This window comes from Aptenodytes patagonicus, chromosome 3 (assembly GCF_965638725.1).
Source record: "Aptenodytes patagonicus chromosome 3, bAptPat1.pri.cur, whole genome shotgun sequence".
Lineage (NCBI taxonomy): Eukaryota > Metazoa > Chordata > Aves > Sphenisciformes > Spheniscidae > Aptenodytes > Aptenodytes patagonicus.
The window spans coordinates 70,080,558-70,101,702 of NC_134951.1; the positions used below are offsets into that span (position 1 = coordinate 70,080,558).

Genomic DNA, 21,145 nt, shown 5'->3' on the forward strand with positions numbered 1-21,145 from the left:
TGTGGATGCCTAAATTCAGTTTTTCTAATCTCCTTTCCAATAAAGTTGGCCCTCTCCATTTTCCTTCATTGTCCCTGGCACCATGGGCAAAACTGGCGTAGTGTAATGTCACTTAATATTTAGCCATCTCTCTAGCAGGTTTTTTTGTATAATGTTTCTGGGATTCTGCTTTTCTGTCTGCCCCAGTTCTTCATACACACATGCCAACATAGAGTGGAGTCTCTATCATAGAGAGAGTCATCTCTCTATCCACTGCTTCATCAACTACCTCCAGGCTTTCTCCCACAGACAGAAAAAATGTCCATTATTGCTTGAAAGACTGCCATTTAATCTTATTTTCATCTCTCCTTACAGTCTGATTTTGCTGGGATGGAGTCTACCGTATCACCCCTGATTGATACTGGTAAGATAAATGCCGTGTTATAACGTGCTTTTCTGTTGCTCTATCTCTGCTGTTCCTCTGCCTGACCTCATTCCACAGGCTTCTGTCACCTGTCAGATCCCATTGGGCACAAAGACAATTAGACAAGATCTGTCTCTTCATCATTCATATGGACGGTTCTTGGCCATAACTGACTTTGACTCTCTAAGTATGTTTCACCGTAACAACAACTGTAAGAGAAATGACACACACAAATTTGACATTTAAAGAAGGCCTCGTCCAAAAACTGAAACACCAGAAGACTGCGTCTATGGTGATTATCTTTCTAGCCCCCAGGAATATTAGATCTTGCTATTAACTCATGCCTCTCAAAGCTTTCACTAATTTCCCCCTTCCCACTACACAACTTTCATATGAAGACTATGGTCACTGCTGCTCTGAGTTTGATTTGAATGGGACTCTAGAGTTAAAAAGCATGAACAAGCTTCGAGTCCTGCAATTTCTACCCAAAAAGTTATTTTATTGGGGATTTTCAATTAGAGTCTATTACTGATAGATATAAAAGAGCAAACGTAAGCAAACTGTGAACTCTTGCTGTCAGATGATAATGTCTTTAAGCCAGATGTCAGGTGAGTGGGCATGTTTGCCCTGTCCCTCCTTTCTTTTTACTTCACACCATTAATAACTAATTAATTGTACTGCAGCAAGTACTGAACTTCAAATTGCTGCTTTTCTTTGAGGAACACTGCTTCACACCCCATCAGGGCTTTGCAGTCACAGATGATGGAGAGCAGATTTTGTGATGCAGATCATTTCATTCAAATCAAGCCACCTGCCAGAGGTAATAATATGGTTGTTAGCTTCTTCCTTCAAAACGCCCTCTGCTGCGATGCTTACAAACTGCTCTTGACGGGCTTCGGTGCAGCGAGGTGGTGATGTGCTGCGAGATCTACTTTTCAGCTCAACTCTGTTCATTCTGTTCCTTCAGCTTCTCACTCATCCCCAGCCCCATCTATTTGCTTTTTGCCCACCTGCCACACGAGCACACCACTCCCCTGGCACAAGGCAGCTGCACAACTGCACCTCCCTGCCGAGCAAACAGGCTTTCCCACAAACCAAAAACTGACAACCGCAGATCTTTCTCAAGTATGGATTCTGAATTGCCTTCTTCGCACTTACAAAACAAAAGCAATCAAGAAGCCTAAGCAAATCCACTCCCCAAGACAAACTAAAACCAAAATGAAAATACCCTGCTGAAACAAGATATCACCATGCATGCTTGTCTGTCCAGGGGAGAAAACGTGAAACGAAGACGACAGACATTTGCTGCATAGTTCAGTGCACTACTTGCACATGCTGAGAGGATACGAAGATGAGCTTGATGAGAGTAGAGTAGAACAGAGAAGAACAGAACAGCTCTACAAACAGCCAAGAACAAGCAAGCATGGAAACCCATTCATGTTAAAAACTAGCTTTCAGAAGTCATAAACAAAAACCTGAAGGACAAATTCAATAATCAGGACAGAAAACAATTAAAGACATGGTTATAATATCTAAAGAATATTAGATCAATTTAAAAAATAGCCAAACTAATGAAAAGAATGAATCTACCCTTCCACAAATAATTCCTATAAAATGTACGATAAAATTATGATGTATAAGGAAAGAGCGGACCCATTAACACTACATCATCTCATTCACTGTAGCTTTGCGGGTTATATGCTCCTATTGAGGAACTCACAGTCTATTGCACAGATTATTTGTCCCCCCCACTCCAGAAATTAATGTGCACATCAAGGTTTCTTACGTTTTGTTTTACTCAAGGGATATCTAAACATAGCCAAGTATTACCAGGAGACATTTCTAGGTGACATGTGAATTATATGACTTTACACAAATAGTTTCATAGACCTTATCAGTGTACAGGGAAACTTAAGATAGTGTAAGTAACATACAAAGTTTCTTAAAGAAGTTATTAGATGGCAGAGGCATTTTATAGAGTGATCTGTTGCAGCTCACACTGATCTGAATACTCCTTTAAGTTGCTTTTCTTAACAGACTTTTACTCTTCTGACCTCTCATCACACAGCTTACATCAGTGCAGACTATCTTCAGCTGGGTGATCCAAATTCAGAAATGATACATACTGGGAAGCAGGCAAATTTTATACTTCAAAGTGGGTGTGAGTTGAAGCAACAGCTCTTTAAATTTCTTGTAAACTTAGGCTCACCCCTGAATTTGGGTCACTCTTGTGCAGTCAGCCTACTGGCTTGGGTACTAGGACAATGTACAACTACAGAGAACAGCCAGGATCAGGGTGTCTGGGCCAGCACACCTATAACAATCTCCAGAATAACATTTTCAGTCCTTCAGGCAAGATGTAGGCTATACTCCTTCAATGTTGCAGACTACAGAGAAATGCCAATGTTCATTTCATGGAGACTATTCAAGCGGAGCCAAACCACATAATGTTAATGAAGGACAACTGAGATTTTAAAGGGTACAAACTGACAGGAGAAGGAAATGGATGTATGAATTTCTCACATCTCCATCCTGACCTATTTAGTTATCCCAGTAAAACAGTGCTGTGAGACCATCTGAGTTTGGTAAGACTGAAAAACACATCTTGTTCAGCCACCTGACTGTTCACTACTAACAGCAGCAAATTAATCGCATCGTGTCAGAATTCTGTAAAAGAAATTAAACATTATCTTCCATTTTAGAGTATACTGCAGAGGCAAACAAGTGTCCATTTCATTTGCTTTTTATAACAAGCTTCATAAGCCTCAAAACAATGTTAATGGGCTTTCAGGTCTCCTTTTGCCCTCTGTTATTTGTTTCTGTTATCACTTGAGTGATAGATGGCCATGGTAAAAGTAAACATTATTTTATCAACCATACATGACAGGTCCATGGATTAGGCTTAGACACCATAAATTTCATTGTCATCTTACATTTTATATCCAAAATCCAACTTCAGTATATAATAAAAAATTACAAGAATAAGAGTAAGCATGCCTAGCTAACCCATTCAAGTGAGTGGAGGTACACAGAGTCTAAAAATGGAAAGATATCCTCATGGAAGCCATTAAATACAAATAAATGGTATAGAAAATATCAAAATGTTAACTGTTTATCCATTTATTTATGACTTAAGGAATGAAAGTAACAATTTCGAGTGAGTGCTCTTACACAGATAGAAAATATAATTGTCCTAATAGCAAAGTAGACCCAAGAGTAACTACACAGGCACCCTGCAGTTTAAGACTGACATATACACAAAAAAGAAGGGGCTTGGGAGCTACAAGACATGGCAGGAATACAGGAGACTGTTCACATCCTAATTCATTCACATTCATTTTCAAATCTCTTTAAAATGACAGGCTGAGCTTGAAATTTCCAGTTGCATTTTCTTACCCTCCTTCAAAGATTTTAATTCGTATCGGCTCAGTTTGTTTGGATGTAATGTCTTTATCTCCATGAATGTCTCCTTTTACTCTTTCTTTTATAATATTCCCCACTACTTTCTTTTCAAGCTTGCTGCCAAACAAGAAGAATGGCTCGTGTTTCATCTGTAGAACAAAGTCAAGGAAGGGTGTTACTGCTGGAGCACACAATGAATGCACACTTCATTTCAAGTACTTTTAACATTCCAGGTCAAAGCCAAACTCTCATTTTGGTGCAACTCTATAAGATGAATTAATTTGTCCCATTTAATTTGATGGAAAATAAGAGAGGGGTCAGCATGGACAAATTTTTACAAGAGTCTTGACAGAAAAGACAGCACCGTATCTTTCCTCAGAAAAAAATCATGGAAAATAGAGATGGAAAAGCCTTAGAAGGTAATTTATTGCCATTACAGAATTTTCCCTGGCACCATTATCTAATGCTTAGTCCATGAGGAAGAGTCAGTATGTAAAAGACATTAAGTAGATCTGAAGATCCGTACTCAATTTTAACTTAATCTTTACTTATGAACGCGCATGGATGTTTGTGTCTGATACTGTTTGAATCAGGACATGGCGAAAACAAAGGACAAAATAAAAGGAGATAATGTATCAGGCTCTGGCACACATGAAGGGAGAGCTTTAAAAGCCTCACTTTTTACATCTGATTTTGAAAATGGAGCCAGAGACAACAGAAGTAGCAGAGCTTGCAGAAGGGTAAATTGACGCTCAAAAGTTGTCACGGGAAGATGTCAATGTCTGATTTCCCAATGGGGAATGTTTTTTTAAAAAAAAATCATTAACTTACATTTCATAGTTTACTAATATTTTCTTAAATAAAGATATACTAATTTAATTTTATTAAAACCTCTTATTTACCTGAGCAAACTGCTTCCATGCACTTGATGATGTCAGTTTACCAGCTCCAGGTCTATGCATAGCAGCCAGAGTGTAGATTTCCGTGGTGTTTTTTTGCTTGGACCTTAAAAGTGCTAAAGTGGTCTTTGTACTTAGCCCAGATGGGTTTGGGTTACATGAACTTATACACCATGAAGCATAAACAGAAGATTTGAGGGTTGGTTGCTGAATGTAGTTGGGTTTCGTATAGTTTAAGAAACACCAGCTCACAGTAGTAGTAGTGCGCAGACTTGGGAACTGAAGGATCTGCTGAAAATCTGCTACGTCTGTCAGGAGAATGGTTGAGCCTGTGACTTTCCCACTGGTATTGGATGACATCTGGACTAACATCCCAAGAGGCAATTTTTGATGTTTCAGTTGGTCTTCTGGCTGAATTTCTCCTGGTGGCAATGAAGACCTCTGTGGACTCATGCTCATATCTGAGGCTGTTTCATCCACATCCAGTTCTTCTGGAGAGTCTCTTCCTTCAGAAGGGCCACTGGACTTCTGCCCTGGTGATGTGGAATCAAAACTGGAAAGTTTCTCCCTGCTCAGTGGGAAAGTATCAGCTGCTGGCATGCTGACAGGTGGGAAATCTTGAGATGATGAGGACGACAGCGGTGAAGAGGATGACATGGATGGTAGACTTTCTTTTGGCTCGGTAGCACAGCTCTGCCTTACTAGTTGAGGCTTCTGCATTCTTGGAAAATCCTTCTTTATATCTGAGTTAGTTAACTCAACTGCACTTAGCTCCTCAACTATCTGCCCATACATTTTTTCTTCTTTGACTCGTTTCTGCTGCTTGGTCTCCATGAAGAGCTCCAAGCTGCTGGCAGGTGAAAGCATTCGTTTGCTTCCTCCCAAGGTAGAAGCCATGTCAGAACTGGAAGGCAAACACAGGGGAATTGGTGGCTCCAGTCCGAGTGGTAGTGTCTGCGGCACTTTCCACAAAGGATATTTTTCTAGTCCTCCATGCTGACCCAACATCTGAGCTATGTTAAATCCGATTCCTTGCATGGTTGCATTAGTTGCCAATGTTCTTTGAGAAACAGTCTCATCAACTTTACAAATTACAATTGCAGGGCTGTTGCTCTGCCCAAGGATCTGGGAAATGCTTGTGTACATGACACTACCGTAAGATGGCACATGGGTTTGAATCCTGACGGGAACAACTGTTCCTGGCAAAGACTGTACAGATCCATCACCTGGGGAGTCAAAATCTGCCTGAAGATGCTGCTCAGAGGAGGTATCTGGTGGTTTAATGCTATGGTCTGACTGGTACTTAGCAAGAGTATTTTTTGAATACTGCCCAGATGTTCCTGAGTAATGCTGGTATGCTTGCTCTTCAGCGTGCACATAATCAGCTGGTTTCTTTCCAATAAGCTCTGTCGCATGTTCCAGGTGAAAACTTGGAGGAACATCTGTTTGGAAAGGCTGTTTGACGTAAGATTTCTGCAGCTGTTGCACAAAATGATGTTGGAAGTGTAGAGGTTCTGTGCATGACTGCCACAAGACAGGCTGCTGAGATGGTGGTAAGTGAACCATGCAGACAGCTGGATATGGGAACTGAAACAAGGTGCTATGAATAGGGGGAAATGGGACTTTTTCCTGATGTGCAAATAGTTGCTGCTGCTCTGATGGATGTTTGTTAGGAATATAAGGTGCTTGTTGAATCAAGGGAGTCCTTAACATTTCTGGGCTGTCTGCAAGAAGAGCCTGTTGCTGGGCAAGGTGGGATGAGCTATTACTAAGCTGAGCACAAGAGCCAATAGTCTGTTTTCCAGAGTCATCTACCTGAATGGGCTGAAGTACAGAGGAAGGGGAGTGATGCCAGGCAAGATGGGAGGAGCGAAGACTAGCCTGTGCATGTTCCATCTGCTCCTGCTTTATACTTTGTTCTGTGCTCTGATCAGTCTGGGAAATATCTGGAAAACCACTGAAGGAAGCCTGGCGAACCAAGAAGCATTTCTTCCTTTCTCGGGATGGAGACAGTGCTGTGGTAGGTGTCCCAGCTGAAGAGGCATGAGACAGGTTCCCATAATCAAAGGATTTACTTCGAATCTCTGGGATTTCAGCAGCATGAGGACAGGGCATCTGTTCAGATGAGCAGCGTCTCATTTCCCTCTGATGGTGATGCCCAGGGACGGAAAGTGAGTAAGCACCAGCTGGAACTGTTAAAAACTCAGACTGTTTTCCAAACTCATCTTGTTTGGGAGGTGTGATGAACTTCATATTCTCTTCTCTTTCAAAGGACATTGAAAAACTCGAACTGTGGGACAAATTACTTTCTTGGCTAGGGCTGCGAGAGAGGCTTGTACCTGTGGACTCAAAGCTGGATTCTCCAGAGGAGTGCTCCATGTCAGCAAGTCGTAAACGCTTCTTTTTGGGTGGTAGCTTTTCGGCTGGAAGTTGAGAAAGGGTTTCACTTCTCTGGGGCCACTGGAATTCTTCAGTGGGTCTCTCCTGCTCTTTACTCTGCACTTCTTTATCTTTCTCAGGCTTATCTGGCTCCTCCGTGACACGAATTTCAGGTACCTGTATGTTGTGCTGGCGAACCAACCTGGGCTGCATATGATACGGCTGAGGCTGCTGCGATGGAGATGGCTTACTGGTGTCAGCATTTTCTGTTTGTGGAGCTCGGTCTGGGCTCATTGGGGACTCACAAATCTCACTCTCGCATGTTTCAGATGGTGAATAGATCTTTTCCTGCTGGCATGCAATATGTTCTGTAGATTCAGACCTTTCAAATGAGTTTGGCCTGCTCAACGAATTTGTGTGCTGAATGACAGAGATGACATTTCCAGGGGGCTTTCTAGCCAGTGATTCTGCAGTCTTTTCTTGCTCTGCAGTTAAGGATGAGTCTTCCAGAGAAGCTGCCGGGCTTCCAGGCTGCAAGTAAGGCCTGCAGATTTCAAAACGCTCCGCATGGCAATGGGCAGCATTGTCCAGGCCTTGAAGGGCAAATCCGCTCCTTGGTACTTCCTGAATTTGGGATCTGGGATCAAAGTCCAAGGGCTGAATTCCCCCAGTGGTGCCAGTCATACTGCTGCAAAGCATGGGACTGTCCTCCTCATCTCCAACACTCTCCTCTTTTCTGCGCTTTCTGTTTTCAAAAGTTGTTCCAAGCATGGATGGCACCACCTGAGATTGTCCGAGTGGATCAACAAAGTACTCTCCCCCCTTGTTCATCCCACCTAAGGATGGCGAGTCCCTGTAGTTCTGCTTCTGAGCTTCAAATTCTTCCCACTTTCTGTAGTGCTTTCCACTGGCGTCATAGTCATAAAAGGTCTTGTCTCCTTTCTTCTCTTTTAAGGATGGTCCTTTGTCACCTGCTGTCTGTCTGCTGGAAGCAATAATGATATTTTTCCCTGGTCTTCCATGATAGTCTGAATCTGAGTGCCCCTCCTGCACAGAGGGCAGTTCAAAGGCAGCCTGTCTTCTCAACATCCTTTGGTGGGATATTCCCACTGTCCCAGGGTAAAATACATCATCTGAGCCAGTCATCTTCTCATCAAATGAATGGCTTCCTCTCAGAGATGGGGGAATATTTAGGTTGTTTGCAGAAGAGGTTGGCATGGAGTTACTTCTAATAAGAGGAGAGGAATCTACTGGGGGCTCTAGAAGGACGGGCACGTCACCCTGCTGACTGACTTGGTACAGGTTGGATTCACTTTTGATGGATGATGTGGTGGTCTGGGATTGTCTAGATTCTGTATTGCTGCCTGGATAAACTTGTGTAGATTTAATAGTGCTCAAATTACTGGAGTCAATGAGTTCTTCTTTATTTGGAGTCGGCTGAGAAATATGTTCCTCAAGCATCTTGATATCTAATCTGTTATTTAAAAGAGGTAATGGCTCTGCTTTGCCCTTTCTACCCATTAAGGTGTGTTCCTGATTTGTTGTGGCTACTGTTAGTGCTGTCCTTTGATTAATCCTATAGAACTTCCCAAAGATGATCTCTTCGTAAGACTTTGCATTAGTATTTGGTGGGCTAATTTGCTGCTCAGCACTTTCTGAGCGGGAAAAATAACCAGAGTCAGTGCTTCCTTTACTGTGTGGGCTCAGGAGGTTTAACGACTGCTCAGAATCTTGCCCTTTTTTCTCTGACAGTCTTAGTGCAAGTCGCTGCTTAACTGTATGAGAGTCATCAGACTTAGTACTTAAGGATGGGGTTTGCAACATATCAGAGCCAATATATGGTGAGCTCTCACTGGGTAATTGAATTCCACTTTTAGGGATAATCAAAATGGGCACTTTCATTGGCCCCACCAAGGACTCTTCCATGGAGGAGTGAAAACTGCTCCTGCTAGCAATGTCCAGGGGGAGCTGTGGGACGGGGCTCAGTTTGTCAGACCCCTCCACTAGGAGTGGGGTCTCCTCATCAGTGTCCGTGCTCTGCTCGCCGTCTGAATGTATTTCAGCTTCCACATCGATGTAACTGGCATCTAGGTCCAATTTAGAGACTGCTGACTCTGTGAAAGGTACCAATCCTGCTTTAATTGCATGGGCATGTGACTTCCTGTGCTTGTAAAGGTTGCTCTTCGTCTTGAAGGAGAAACCACAAGGAACACAAGGGTACGGTCGCTCCCCAGTATGAGACCTAATATGCTTTTTAAGTACACTAGGTTTGGCACAAGCCCGATTACAGTAAGGACAAATGTACTTGCCAGGCTTTTTGGGTTTGTGCTCCTTTTTGTGAGCATCATCTGATTGTTCTAAAGATTTCTGTGAATATTGGCTGTATGCAGGGTTCAAACTTGAAATCTTCTTCCTGGAGAAACCTCCGCTATGGCTATGCATATGAAAAGGAAACAAGTCCTCTGAGGCAACTGATTGCAAGTGGCTAGGAAACTGCCACGGAGGGCCTTCCAAGCTCTGATGTGGCTTCATGTTGTGCAAGAAGCCTTGTGGCAATGAATGCTGTGGGAAAGAAAGTGAATGCTGACATGAGTAAGGACTTGGACGATGCTGTGGATATTGCTTCTCTGTGACTTGCTGTGCAGCTTCATTCGATGATACCAGTTTCCCAGAACTAAAAAGTTGTGCTGATGCTGTGTTTCCAATTTGCTCGTGATCTATTTGTGGTTGCCTCTGTACTTCTTGATTGCCAAAAGTGCTCATCTTAATAACAGGTGAATGTTCTTGCCTCCATCTACTTGGTACTTTAGCAGTTTCTCCAGACCTTGAGGTAGCTTTTTGCCCTATAGCTGTGTCCCCAGAGTCCATTTTGTTACACAAGGTCTTAAGTGCTAGTTCACTTGAAAGCTGTGCAGACACATGGAGCGTGTCCAAAGCTGTGCTTTTTAAAGTTTTGTTGCTCCCATTTTTCCAGGGCTGTTGCAAGTTCACAGACTTTTCTTTCTCTTTGGAACTTTCCACGCAGTAGTCTATAGGCATTAGATTTGTGTCTGTACACTAATGTGAGTATTATACAGTTCTGTTCATGGCAGGAACTTTCCTAGAGTTTATTATACATTTGCAAAGACTTGTTATAGCATTCGGACATTTTCCATTGTTATTAAATACTGAGATGCAGAATGACCCAGAGATATTTGTGATCCTCTAGAGACAAGTTCTCTTCATCTCTTCCGTGGTGACACAGCTATCTGTAAGGAAAAAGCAAAAACAAAGAAACCACACACACTAATTAATACAGTCATGCGAAATAACATCAATGCAGTCAGTTGCACTTTCATTGAGCCTTTCATGAAAAATATTGAGGGACTTAAGTAAAGGTAACTACATTTCACAAATCCCCCTTTTGTCAGGAGACACAGTAAAGACTGGCTCCAGACTGCACACAAGCGTAATCACTACTCAATAAAAGCCTTAGGAACAGAAAACAGGGATCTAGACTTTCCAAATTGAATAGAAGCTTTGGAAGGCTTTCTGGGGACAATTTAAAGGCTCGATTCTCAGAAAGTCCGCCACCTACTTTCAAAGCTCTTTCAACAAATTGCTGCTGAAAATGGAGTCCTAACACTCTGGGTGGCAATTACCTTACCCAGTATTACTCACCTACAGTTCAGACATGCACTTCAGTCACCTGGCCTTCCTCTAAAGTCAGAGGAGGGTGATCAGTAATTCCAGAGGAGAAATTGTTCCATATTGTGATGGTCACTTCAGACATAGGGGATGTCTATGCACATGGCCCTCCACTCTGGAGATGCCTGTTTCTCACTGTCGGCTAGGCAGAAATCCTAGATGACTACCTTGGAGTATATACCGAATTTGAAGATGGCTAAAGTGAGGTACTTCTTACGTTAGACCATCTAACTGGTTTTACAAGATGTCGATCACCCTTTTAAACTACTTCTAAACAGTCAAAAAAGTACACCAAATAAGCATTCTGAACGCAACGCTACTGGCACCTTTCCATATCTCCATCTTCCAATCACTATATTAAATTTTAGCTAGAATGTCTTACTAGAGGTAAAACACGCATTAAAGAAATGAGCTATGACTGTGTTTATGTGCCTTTAGCATTTTAGATTTCAATGTCGAAATTTCCATCCAGCTATACATGTCCTGTTTATGCTTAAATGCAATAGGTTTCCACAGTTCTATTATAAAGAAGAAATGCTCAGAGATACGATTTTCATAGACAAGTACAGCATTTGAATTTGAAGAACAATGTAGGTTTTCTGCCTCCATATTATCCAAACACAGGATATTTTCTGGACGCGACAGTGAGAATTATAAAAACAGTCATAATTTTACAATAGTGAGGAAAAGGGTACAAAAAGCATTACTAGAGATACTGGAATATTTTTCATTCCTACAGTCGAAAAACTGAATTGGGCTTGAAGAAACATCAGCAAAGTGCAGGAAAACACATAGGGAATGGGAATATATGATTTTTTTTCAGTATAAAACAATTACCTGCATCTTCTAGGAATCTAATAGGCATGACTATCTTCAAATTCCCTGTAGTAAAAAAAAATACAGTCATAAGAAATTCTTGACATTAAGCATAGTGCTGAAGAAAGTTTTCTATTCTTTACAGCAGAGGCCTGAAAATTTCATTTATCCATCCACTGGAAAAAATTCACGTTGTGTCTTAGAGGTCTGAGCAACCACATTTTGAAGAATAATGAATGTGAGTCTTTTTAAAGTATTTAGGTTTCTAGTGTGTAGATGAATAACTGCAAGTCTGAACTGATGCAGTCTCACCTTCCTGAATCAGTCAAAAGAGAGCTGCCAATGTCCCTGTTCATTCCTACGCCTTCGCTAAGCCTGGATTATCCCTGAATCCCATTGGCAAATCCCATTTCAATGCCTCTCTCCAGCTAATACTTTTAGGCTCCAGGCCTCTCATTAAATGTTTCAGGGACCAAAACAAAATCCTGGCCAGGGTGTCACCACTCAGGTACAAAAAAATTAGTGAAACGCGAGTAGGTTTCCAAATCAGTTAACACCAGTGGGATACTGCTCAAGAATATATGACTGCCTTCTCAAAGAAGAAACCTACAGACCAAATACCATAGGTATTTAACCAAATGGTTAAAAGGGCTATGATCTTATTGGCATCATGGAGATGTGGTGGGATGGCTTCTATGACTGGAGTGTTGGAATGGAAGGATACAGGCTCTTTAGGAAGGACAGGCAGGGGAGACAAGGAGGGGGTGTCGCCCTCTATGTCAATGACCAGCTGGAGTGCATGGAGCTCTGCCTGGGGATGGATGAGGAACCGACCAAGAGCTTGTGGGTCAGGATTAAAGGGAAGGCAGGGACAGGTGACATTATAGTGGGGGTCTGCTACAGGCCACCTGACCAGGAAGACCGAGCGGATGAGGCCCTCTATAGACAGACAGGAGCAGCCTCACGCTCACAAGCCCTGGTCCTCATGGGGGACTTCAACCACCCCAATACCTGTTCGAGGGACAACACGGCAGGGCATAAGCAATCCGGGAGGTTCCTGGAATGCGTCGATGATAACTTCCTTCTCCAAGTGGTAGAGGAGCCAATGAGGAGAGGTGCTATGCTGGACCTTGTTCTCACCAACAAGGAAGGGCTGGTGGGGAATGTGAAGCTCAAGGGCAGCCTGGGCTGCAGTGACCATGAAATGGTGGAGTTCAAGATCCTGAGGGCACCAAGGAGGGCGCACAGCAAGCTCATTATCATGGACTTCAAGAAAGCAGACTTTGGCCTCTTCAGCGATTTGCTTGGCAGAGTACCATGGGATAAAGCCCTGGAGGGAGGAGGGGCCCAAGAAAGCTGGGTAATATTCAAGGATCACCTCCTTCAAGCTCAGGAGCGATGCATCCCAACAAAGAGGAAGTCAGGCAAAAACGCCAGGAGGCCTGCATGGATGAACAAGGAGCTCCTGGACAAACTCAAACACAAAAAGGAAGCCTACAGAGGGTGGAAGCAAGGACAGGTAGCCTGGGAGGAATACAGAGAAATTGTCCGAGCAGCCTGGGATCAGGTTAGGAAAGCGAAAGCCCTGATAGAATTAAATCTGGCCAGGGACATCAAGGGCAACAAGAAAAGCTACTATAGGTATGTCAGGGATAAAAGGAAGACAAGGGAAAATGTGGGCCCTCTCTGGAATGAAACAGGAGACCTGGTTACCTGGGATATGGAGAAGGCAGAGGTACTCAATGACTTTTTTGCCTCAGTCTTCACTGGCAAGTGCCCAAGCCTCACTGCCCAAGCCACAGAAGGCAAAGGCGGGGACTGGGAGAATGAAGAATCACCCACTGTAGGAGAAGATCAGGTTTGAGACCATCAAAGGAACCTGAAGGTGCACAAGTCCATCGGATGAGATGCATTTGTGGGTCCTGAGGGAACTGGCAGATGAAGTTGCTAAGCCACTATCCATCGTATTTGAGAAGTCGTGGCAGTCCGGTGAAATTCCCACTGACTGGAAAATGGGAAACATAACCCCCATTTTTAAAAAGGGAACAAATGAAGACCCGGGGAACTACAGGCCAGCCAGTCTCACCTCTGTGCCCAGCAAGATCATGGAGTAGATCCTCCTGGAAACTATGCTAAGGCACATGGAAAATAAAGAGGTGATAGGTGACAGTCAACATGGCATCACTAAGGGCAAATTGTGCCTGACAAACCTGGTGGCCTTCTATGATGGGGTTATAGTGTTGGTGGATAAGGGAAGAGCAACTGACGTCATCGACCTGGACTTGTGCAAAGCATTTGACACTGTCCCACACAACATCCTTGGCTCTAACTTGGAGAGACATGGATTTGACGGATGGACCACTCGGTGGATAAGGAATTGGCTGGATGGTTGCACTCAAAGAGTTGCGGTCAACGGCTCGATGTCCAAGTGGAGGCCAGTTACGAGTGGCGTTCCTCAGGGGTCGGTTGGCACGCTGGAGAGAAGGGATGCCATCCAGAGGGACCTTGACAGGCTTGAAAGTGGGCCCGTGCAAACCTCATGAAGTTCAAAAAGGCCAAGTGCAAGGTCCTGTACATGGGTCGGGGCAATCCCCAGCATAAATACAGGCTGGGCAGAGAATGGATTGAGAGCAGCCCTGAAGAGAAGGACTTGGGGGTGTTGGTTGATGAGAAGCTCAACATGACCCGGCAATGTGCGCTCACAGCCCAGAAGGCCAATTGTATCCTGGGCTGCATCAAAAGAAGCGTGGCCAGCAGGTCGAGGGAGGTGATTCTCCCCCTCTACTCCACTCTTGTGAGACCCCACCTGGAGTACTGCATTCAGCTCTGGGGCCCCCAGCATAAGGAGGACATGCACCTGTTAGAGCAAGTCCAGAGTAGGGCCACGAAGATGATCAGAGGGCTGGAGCACCTCTCCTATGAAGAAAGGCTGAGAGAGTTGGGGTGTTCAGCCTGGAGAAGAGAAGGCTCTGGGGAGACCTTATTGCAGCCTTCCAGTACCTGAAGGGGACCTACAAGAAAGCTGGAGAGGGACCTTTTACAAGGGCATGTAGTGACAAGGGGGAATGGCTTTAAACTGAAAGAGGGTAGATTTAGATTAGATATAAGGAAGAAATTCTTCACTATGAGGGTGGTGAGGCACTGGAACAGGTTGCCCAGAGAAGTTGTGGCTGCCCCCTGCCTGGAAGTGTTCAAGGCCAGATTGGATGGGGCTTTGAGCAACCTGCTCTAGTGGAAGGTGTCCCTGGCCATGGCAGGGGGGTTGGAACTAGATGATCTTTAAGGTCCTTTCCAACCCAAACCATGTTATGATTCTATGATTCTATGAAAAGACTTCTGTGACTGCCATGATTTGCCACCTGTCTGACCATCACCAGACTTCAGGCTACTCTTTGTATTGCAGAAAAGACTGGCACAGAGAACACCTCCAAAAAAAAGGAGCCTGAACATCATCTCCCTGCCTTAAAGAGCATTTCTCCCATCAAAGGAGGACCCTCCCTTCCAGTTTTCAACAAATCTTATCTTGAAAACAGATTTTGGCTTTTGTTTCATTAAAAAGGATGTTTGTTCAATTGTGATAACAAAAGCAACACTTACGGCTTTTCTTTATGGTTTTTATTTAGGACAAAATTCAGAGCATCTCTAAAGAACAGATCTTTAGAAATAGCTGGAGTATTAGCTTCAGAGTATGGGATATAGGCTACTATAATGATCCTCAATTAGAAACTGTCAGAAAAACAGCTAGAGTACTCATGCTTTCTCCATTGAATAAAACCAACAGATAATAAAACAGTAAAGTCTTTAAAAGAAAAAAATCATCAAAAATTGAAAAATAATTTTTAATTCTTTGTAATTAATAACTTTCAAAGAACAAATGGACGTTAGTAAAGCCCCATGACTTGACATAAGTAGAATCACTACTGTGCCACCTGTTATCAATTATTTATTTAATAGCACAAATAACATATCAGTAGTTAGGACAGCAATAGCTAATGGACTGTTGGTTTAGTCAAAAATGGATAACATACTTTTAAATTGTAACTATAGAGAAATCCCATATCATACAAAATAATAGCAAGCTATCAAATACAGACCAGAATATTTTAGGTCATAATGTCATTCAGCTTTGATGTGCTAATGGCTTTTTAAATAACTGCCTTGTCTGATTCTCTAAAAGAAAAAAGAAAAAAGTAATCCAAGTAAAACTTTTTTAAATTTTCCTAATCTGCTTCCTCAAATAAATAGTGTTGCTAAAAAATGGAAAAAGAAATCCTCATGCGCGATTCACAATATATCGGAAGTGGTTTCTACAGAGCAGCTCTGCAGTGCCTTATGAGGAAATGGCAGGTAAGTGGCAAACCATTTTTGGCAGCTGAGCTAAACTGAATCTCAGGTCAGTAATAATGCCAATATATGAGCACGGATGTAAAGAAAAATGTGTGGCTTGAGAAGCAGAAACAGGGATGGGAGGGAATGTTCCTCACTGAGAGAGCATAAAGGTATTAGCCATCTTCAAAGAAAAACACTTTTCTCCTTATCAGGCAATTTTGCAAGTGGTGAAGAAGACATTTCTAGAAGACAGGAGTATCCTTTCTGTTCCATACTCCCTCTACCAAGAGCACCTTCAGAGAAGAAATCTGCCAGTCACGGAAATGCGACAGCAATGGTTTTATTTGAGCAGAAGATGACACTAATATACTTCCAACAATTTTCTGTTCTGGACTGAGACCTCCGTTACAGAGTTCAAGCCATTCTGTGGTCCTGCTATTTTCAGAACATTCTATATAATTTTTCAACCTACACTATGAAACAGGTATAGACTAATTATAGGGATTATTGATGGCTTAAGTTTGGTCAGTCACTCTCCTGGGGAAAATAAATCCCCTTCCAGAAACAACATAATCATTTCTGGTTTGGTTTGAGCTGCCATCCATCCTGTGTCAAAGATGGCATTAATATTGTTTCTTTCAGTTTCTTTTTTTTTTTTTTTCCTCCCTAATGGGAGACTGGCCTAACTGGAGAAACCTAAGACACTGCAAAGCTAGTTTGCATTCTGTCTGTTTTTTCCAGTCAAGCTTCTATCTCATCTGCCTGCATCCACAGCCTAGCTTAAGCCAACAACAGACTTCCATTTTTCAACTGATTAATGTTTCTCCTTTAGAAAAAACTGTAAATATACTTTTCAATATTGGTCTTCATCAAACATATACTATTCAATAGACAGAAACTCCCTATATTTCAAGTACTACATATTTCAAACTAAGGAACTAAGGATGATAAAAACGCATGTCTTCTTTAATACCTTTGGCACGGTTCAGCTCCGCTGGAGTGACTAAGAGGAGCCCACCTACACGGATCAGAAGCCGTACGGGAGTTGCGCTGAGCACATCATTTGACAGGAGCTGCAAAGTCTGGCCAGGGGCCAAGCCAGGTTTCCCAGTAGGAATGTGGCCCGGGAGCCAGCTCCCCCAGCCACACTAACTGCACTATCTGCCCGTTTCAAACCAGGACATTTTACTTCTGTGAAAACTTTGAACATGAGAAGATTACTGGGAAACCGGGAGCTGTATTTATGTCAGATGCACCTACTAAATCAAGACTTTTAAAACTTTCTAGAAAGGAGCATTATCCTGTAGCTCCTTTTCCTAAGGTGCCTTTGTGAGCTGCATGCAGGGGACGTATATCTGGTTGACTGCAGAGCTCCAAGATTATTCCTTCCTTTCTTTTTTTTGTTCCCTTTTTTTCCAGACCATTAAAATGGTTACACTCAACAGCTTTAAAATAAAATTTGGCAAAATACAACTTTTACTACTTCTCAATTTGTAGCTCATATTACGGCTCTTGCAAGTGAACAAATTGGAAGCTTATGTCTTCCAGGCTAAATCCTGAGTGCACCATACAGAATAAATATTGACTCTAGCGTAAGGACTAAGGGTCAGATCCAGCCCTGTTTTAAATCTTTTCTGTCCAGTTCTGCCAGCACAAAGCCGGCCTAAAACCACAGTAACTGGCCCCTGAAGAATTTGTATTCTATAGGGCAAGCGTTAGCACAGACAAGCTGCAGGGGCTCCTATGAAATCCACTCATGCACAGACCTCTGCCAAGACCCTTATTAGGCAAGTCTAGTTTATGTCTGGGATAAGCCCAGCAGCCAAGCAGCCTTACAAGAAGGAGAGGCCACCTCTGAGCTCTTCCTCACCTGCAACTCCGAAGAAAATTGCCTTGGCCTTTCAGGAGGAAAGACAGCACACCTTTGGCTTGCTGTCCTACCCCACGCTTCCGTCTGCCCCGCTAATGCTATTCCCCAAAGAGTTGTTTGGTGTTGACATCCCAGTGAAAAAAAAAAAGACTGGGAACCCTAATAAAATATGGATTTACAGCTCCTTCTACTTAGGCAAAGTCATCATTGGGCTAAGTCTGAAGAAGAACTCTCAACCAGCAGTCAGTGTGCATCTCTGAACTGAAGGATTTAGCTGGCATGAAGATAGATAAGCATTTGGTCACCCTTCTTTGCAAGGTTATATATACATTCATGGGCTGAGGATGTTATGTAGCAACATAACAAAAGGAATGCAGTCCTTGGGTATATAGTTTTGGCATTTTACAAAAATGAAAAAAAAAAATTACCTACTGCAAGCTTTTTTATACTACTTAACACCACACTTGCAGTCTTTGAACTGTACTTGCTAAAAAGATAAGGAAGAAGAAACATTTCTTAAATTTCCCACTTTTGTAAAAAGGCTTCCCATTCTTGACCAGAGAGATTCTCTTCATATTTCCAACAGTCCCTGGTTAGGGGTCTCATCTGACTGTGGTTTTGTAGCTGGCCTTCTACCTGTCTATTTGAACACCTCTAGGAATGACTGTAAATTCCTATGTCAACCACTGGCACTTGGCAAAGTCTTGAACTACTGGGGAATGCAAGGATGCCTGTGCTTTTGCTGCAGTTTGGCAGGAGTTGCAAGACATCCTTTTACACATGCGATTCCAAGAATGTAGCCCTTTTAAAACAGGTTAGGTGTATTTATTTAATCTACCACTTTCTGTATTGCAATTGCTGTTGTTACCTCTTCACATTCGAAGACACTACTCTAACTTGTTCATTCAATTCCACCCCCGATGTTCTGCCCTGGCCTCCGGATTTCAGTGCTTTATTGAACATACTGCCATTCTCCAAAACCAGCCAGAGAATCACTGTTTTGAAAATACCCTGAAACATTTAGAATAATACACTTGTTTTTTTAAATTTGGGCAGCTGAACTAATCATTACACTGTGTTTTTTAAATGTCGTTTAAAAGTACTAGCAAATACAATAACAAATACTGCTCAGCAAGTACACATAGTACACTGTGAATTTACTATTAAATGATCAAACTGTACTAAGCTTACTTGAGGAGAAGCTACATGGCAGAATCTGTTCTCCATTGCTATGCTGGGTAAACACTTGTGCTGACATGGATTCCCCAAGAAGCCAGGAACTGAGGGGACTCACCGAGAGGATCCAGTTACAGACACATCAAGGGTAGACTGCAAGCTCGCTGTGACCAAACACCAACCTCAGGCTTTTACTCTCAGGTTTCTATGAATGCAGTTTGTGTTTGTGCACGTAAAACCAGAAGTGGTATAAAACCTGGCATCCTGATTTGTGCGATTATTATTTCAGTGCTTGCACTAAATCTGGCTCATATTTTGAGAACTATTCTAGAATCTCAGCTGTTGAGAGATGGCATTTAACAGCACATTTTAGTTAATGGTAGTAGTACTGATTATTTCATTCATTTTAAGGCTTTACCAAACTCACTTTAATCTTATTAATTCAGATAATTCAAACTATTATCTGAGACCATTATCTGAGCATGTTCAAGAAAATAACTGGAACCTGTCTGCTTAAAAACATGCTGAAGCCAACTGAGAAAACAAATAAATAAATAAATCTGTTGTACTCTAACACCTGTTAACCTTAACTGTATGAACTTATACCTGTCTCGGACGTTTCATATAAAAGTCAATGGGTGCATCCTGTGAAGAAGAACAAGACTCTCCTTCCCTCCTCTGAATGCGATCTGACTGAATCAGAGGTCAGGCACACTCTATCCCTTCTGTGGTGGCCTTACAGAAAAATCAGGTATGAAACAAGAGTCTCTCCTTTGACTTCAAGGAGCTTTGAACAGATACAAGGTTTGACTCTGAGCGACTAAAAGGAGACAAATTATTCCAACAGCAAGTAAAAGTAAGAGCCAAATTCTGCTCTACATTATCCTGGTGTGAATCTGAAGCAATGACTTGCAAATCCAAGGACATAATTCCAGATTTATTCCTCATAAAAACAAACAGAATCAGACATCACTTAGGTTAAGGCTCTTACATCCTACACACTAAGTATCTGAGGTTATTTGTTACAAGGTGAAAATAAAATAATCCAACACCACTAAGATGTCTACAGAGAAATTCATAACATATATTGCAATAAATGTTCAATTACACGGTAGTAAGAAAACATGGGTGATTTTCTTTAAGAGATGCTGGCTTGCACCATAAATGCTCAGAGCACAGCTGCAGCAAAACACTCATTTTTTGCTATGTTAAGTATCTCAAATATAATTTTAAATTGCCACTCTCTATAGAAAAATAGCACCCCCCAAAAAACTTAAATTCAAGTTGTGTATTTTAAGAAGCCATAGAAGAAGCCTACAGCAGAAATGCTTTAACACTGACCTTTTCACTATAATGACAAGGATTGCTCACTTAAAGTACATCACTATTTCCAGTCTCAGCATCATACACAATGTACACATTACTACCGGATGGAAAAAATATATAAAAAAAGCTTTCACGTTGCCAAAGTCCAACTGAACACAGACTTATTTCCACAGAATGACTATTAAAAAAAAAAAAAAAGAAAGAAAAAGCTACACAGGAGCCAAATGAATCTTAAACACGTCCTTTATAGGTAGAAGTTTGCAAACAAATCACAGTTCTTCTCCTTGAATTGAACAAAAAGCTGCTATCAAAGAGATGCCAAAATAGCTGACAGGACAAACAATCTTAGAATCATAGAATTGTTTAGGTTGGAAAAAACCTTCAAGATCATCAAGTCCAACCGTTAACCTAGCACTGCCAAGTCCACCACTAAACCATGTCCCTAAGCACCACATCTACACGTCTTTTAAATACCTCCAGGGACGGTGACTCAACCACTTCCCTGGGCAGCCTGTTCCAATGCTTGACAACCCTTTCGGCGAAGAAATTTTTCCTAATATCCAATCTAAACCTCCCCTGGCGCAACTTGAGGCCGTTTCCTCTTGTCCTATCGCTAGTTACTTGGGAGAAGAGACTGACACCCACCTCGCTACAACCTCCTTTCAGGTAGTTGTAGAGAGCGATAAGGTCTCCCCTTGAGCCTCCTTTTCTCCAGGCTAAACAACCCCAGTTCCCTCAGCCGCTCCTCAGAAGACTTGTGCTCTAGACCCTTTACCAGCTTCGTTGCCCTTCTCTGGACATGCTCCAGCACCTCAATGTCTTTCTTGTAGTGAGGGGCCCAAAACTGAACACAGTGTT

At 42.4% G+C, this 21,145-nt stretch overlaps 1 protein-coding gene across 7 annotated transcripts in view; it reads right to left on the reverse strand.

Moving 5' to 3' along the window:
* HIVEP2 (HIVEP zinc finger 2) overlaps window positions 1-21,145 on the reverse strand; it is a 150,318-nt gene that overhangs the window by 14,993 nt on the left and 114,180 nt on the right. For all 7 annotated transcript variants that reach the window (XM_076333739.1, XM_076333735.1, XM_076333734.1 and 4 more), the window contains 3 exons: window positions 11,608-11,652; window positions 4,708-10,331; window positions 3,800-3,954 (listed from right to left, as the gene is read on the reverse strand). In XM_076333739.1, the coding sequence (XP_076189854.1) occupies window positions 3,800-3,954; window positions 4,708-10,122 (5,570 nt within the window). In that variant the 5' untranslated portion in view covers window positions 10,123-10,331; window positions 11,608-11,652. The remainder of the gene's footprint in view (window positions 1-3,799; window positions 3,955-4,707; window positions 10,332-11,607; window positions 11,653-21,145) is intronic.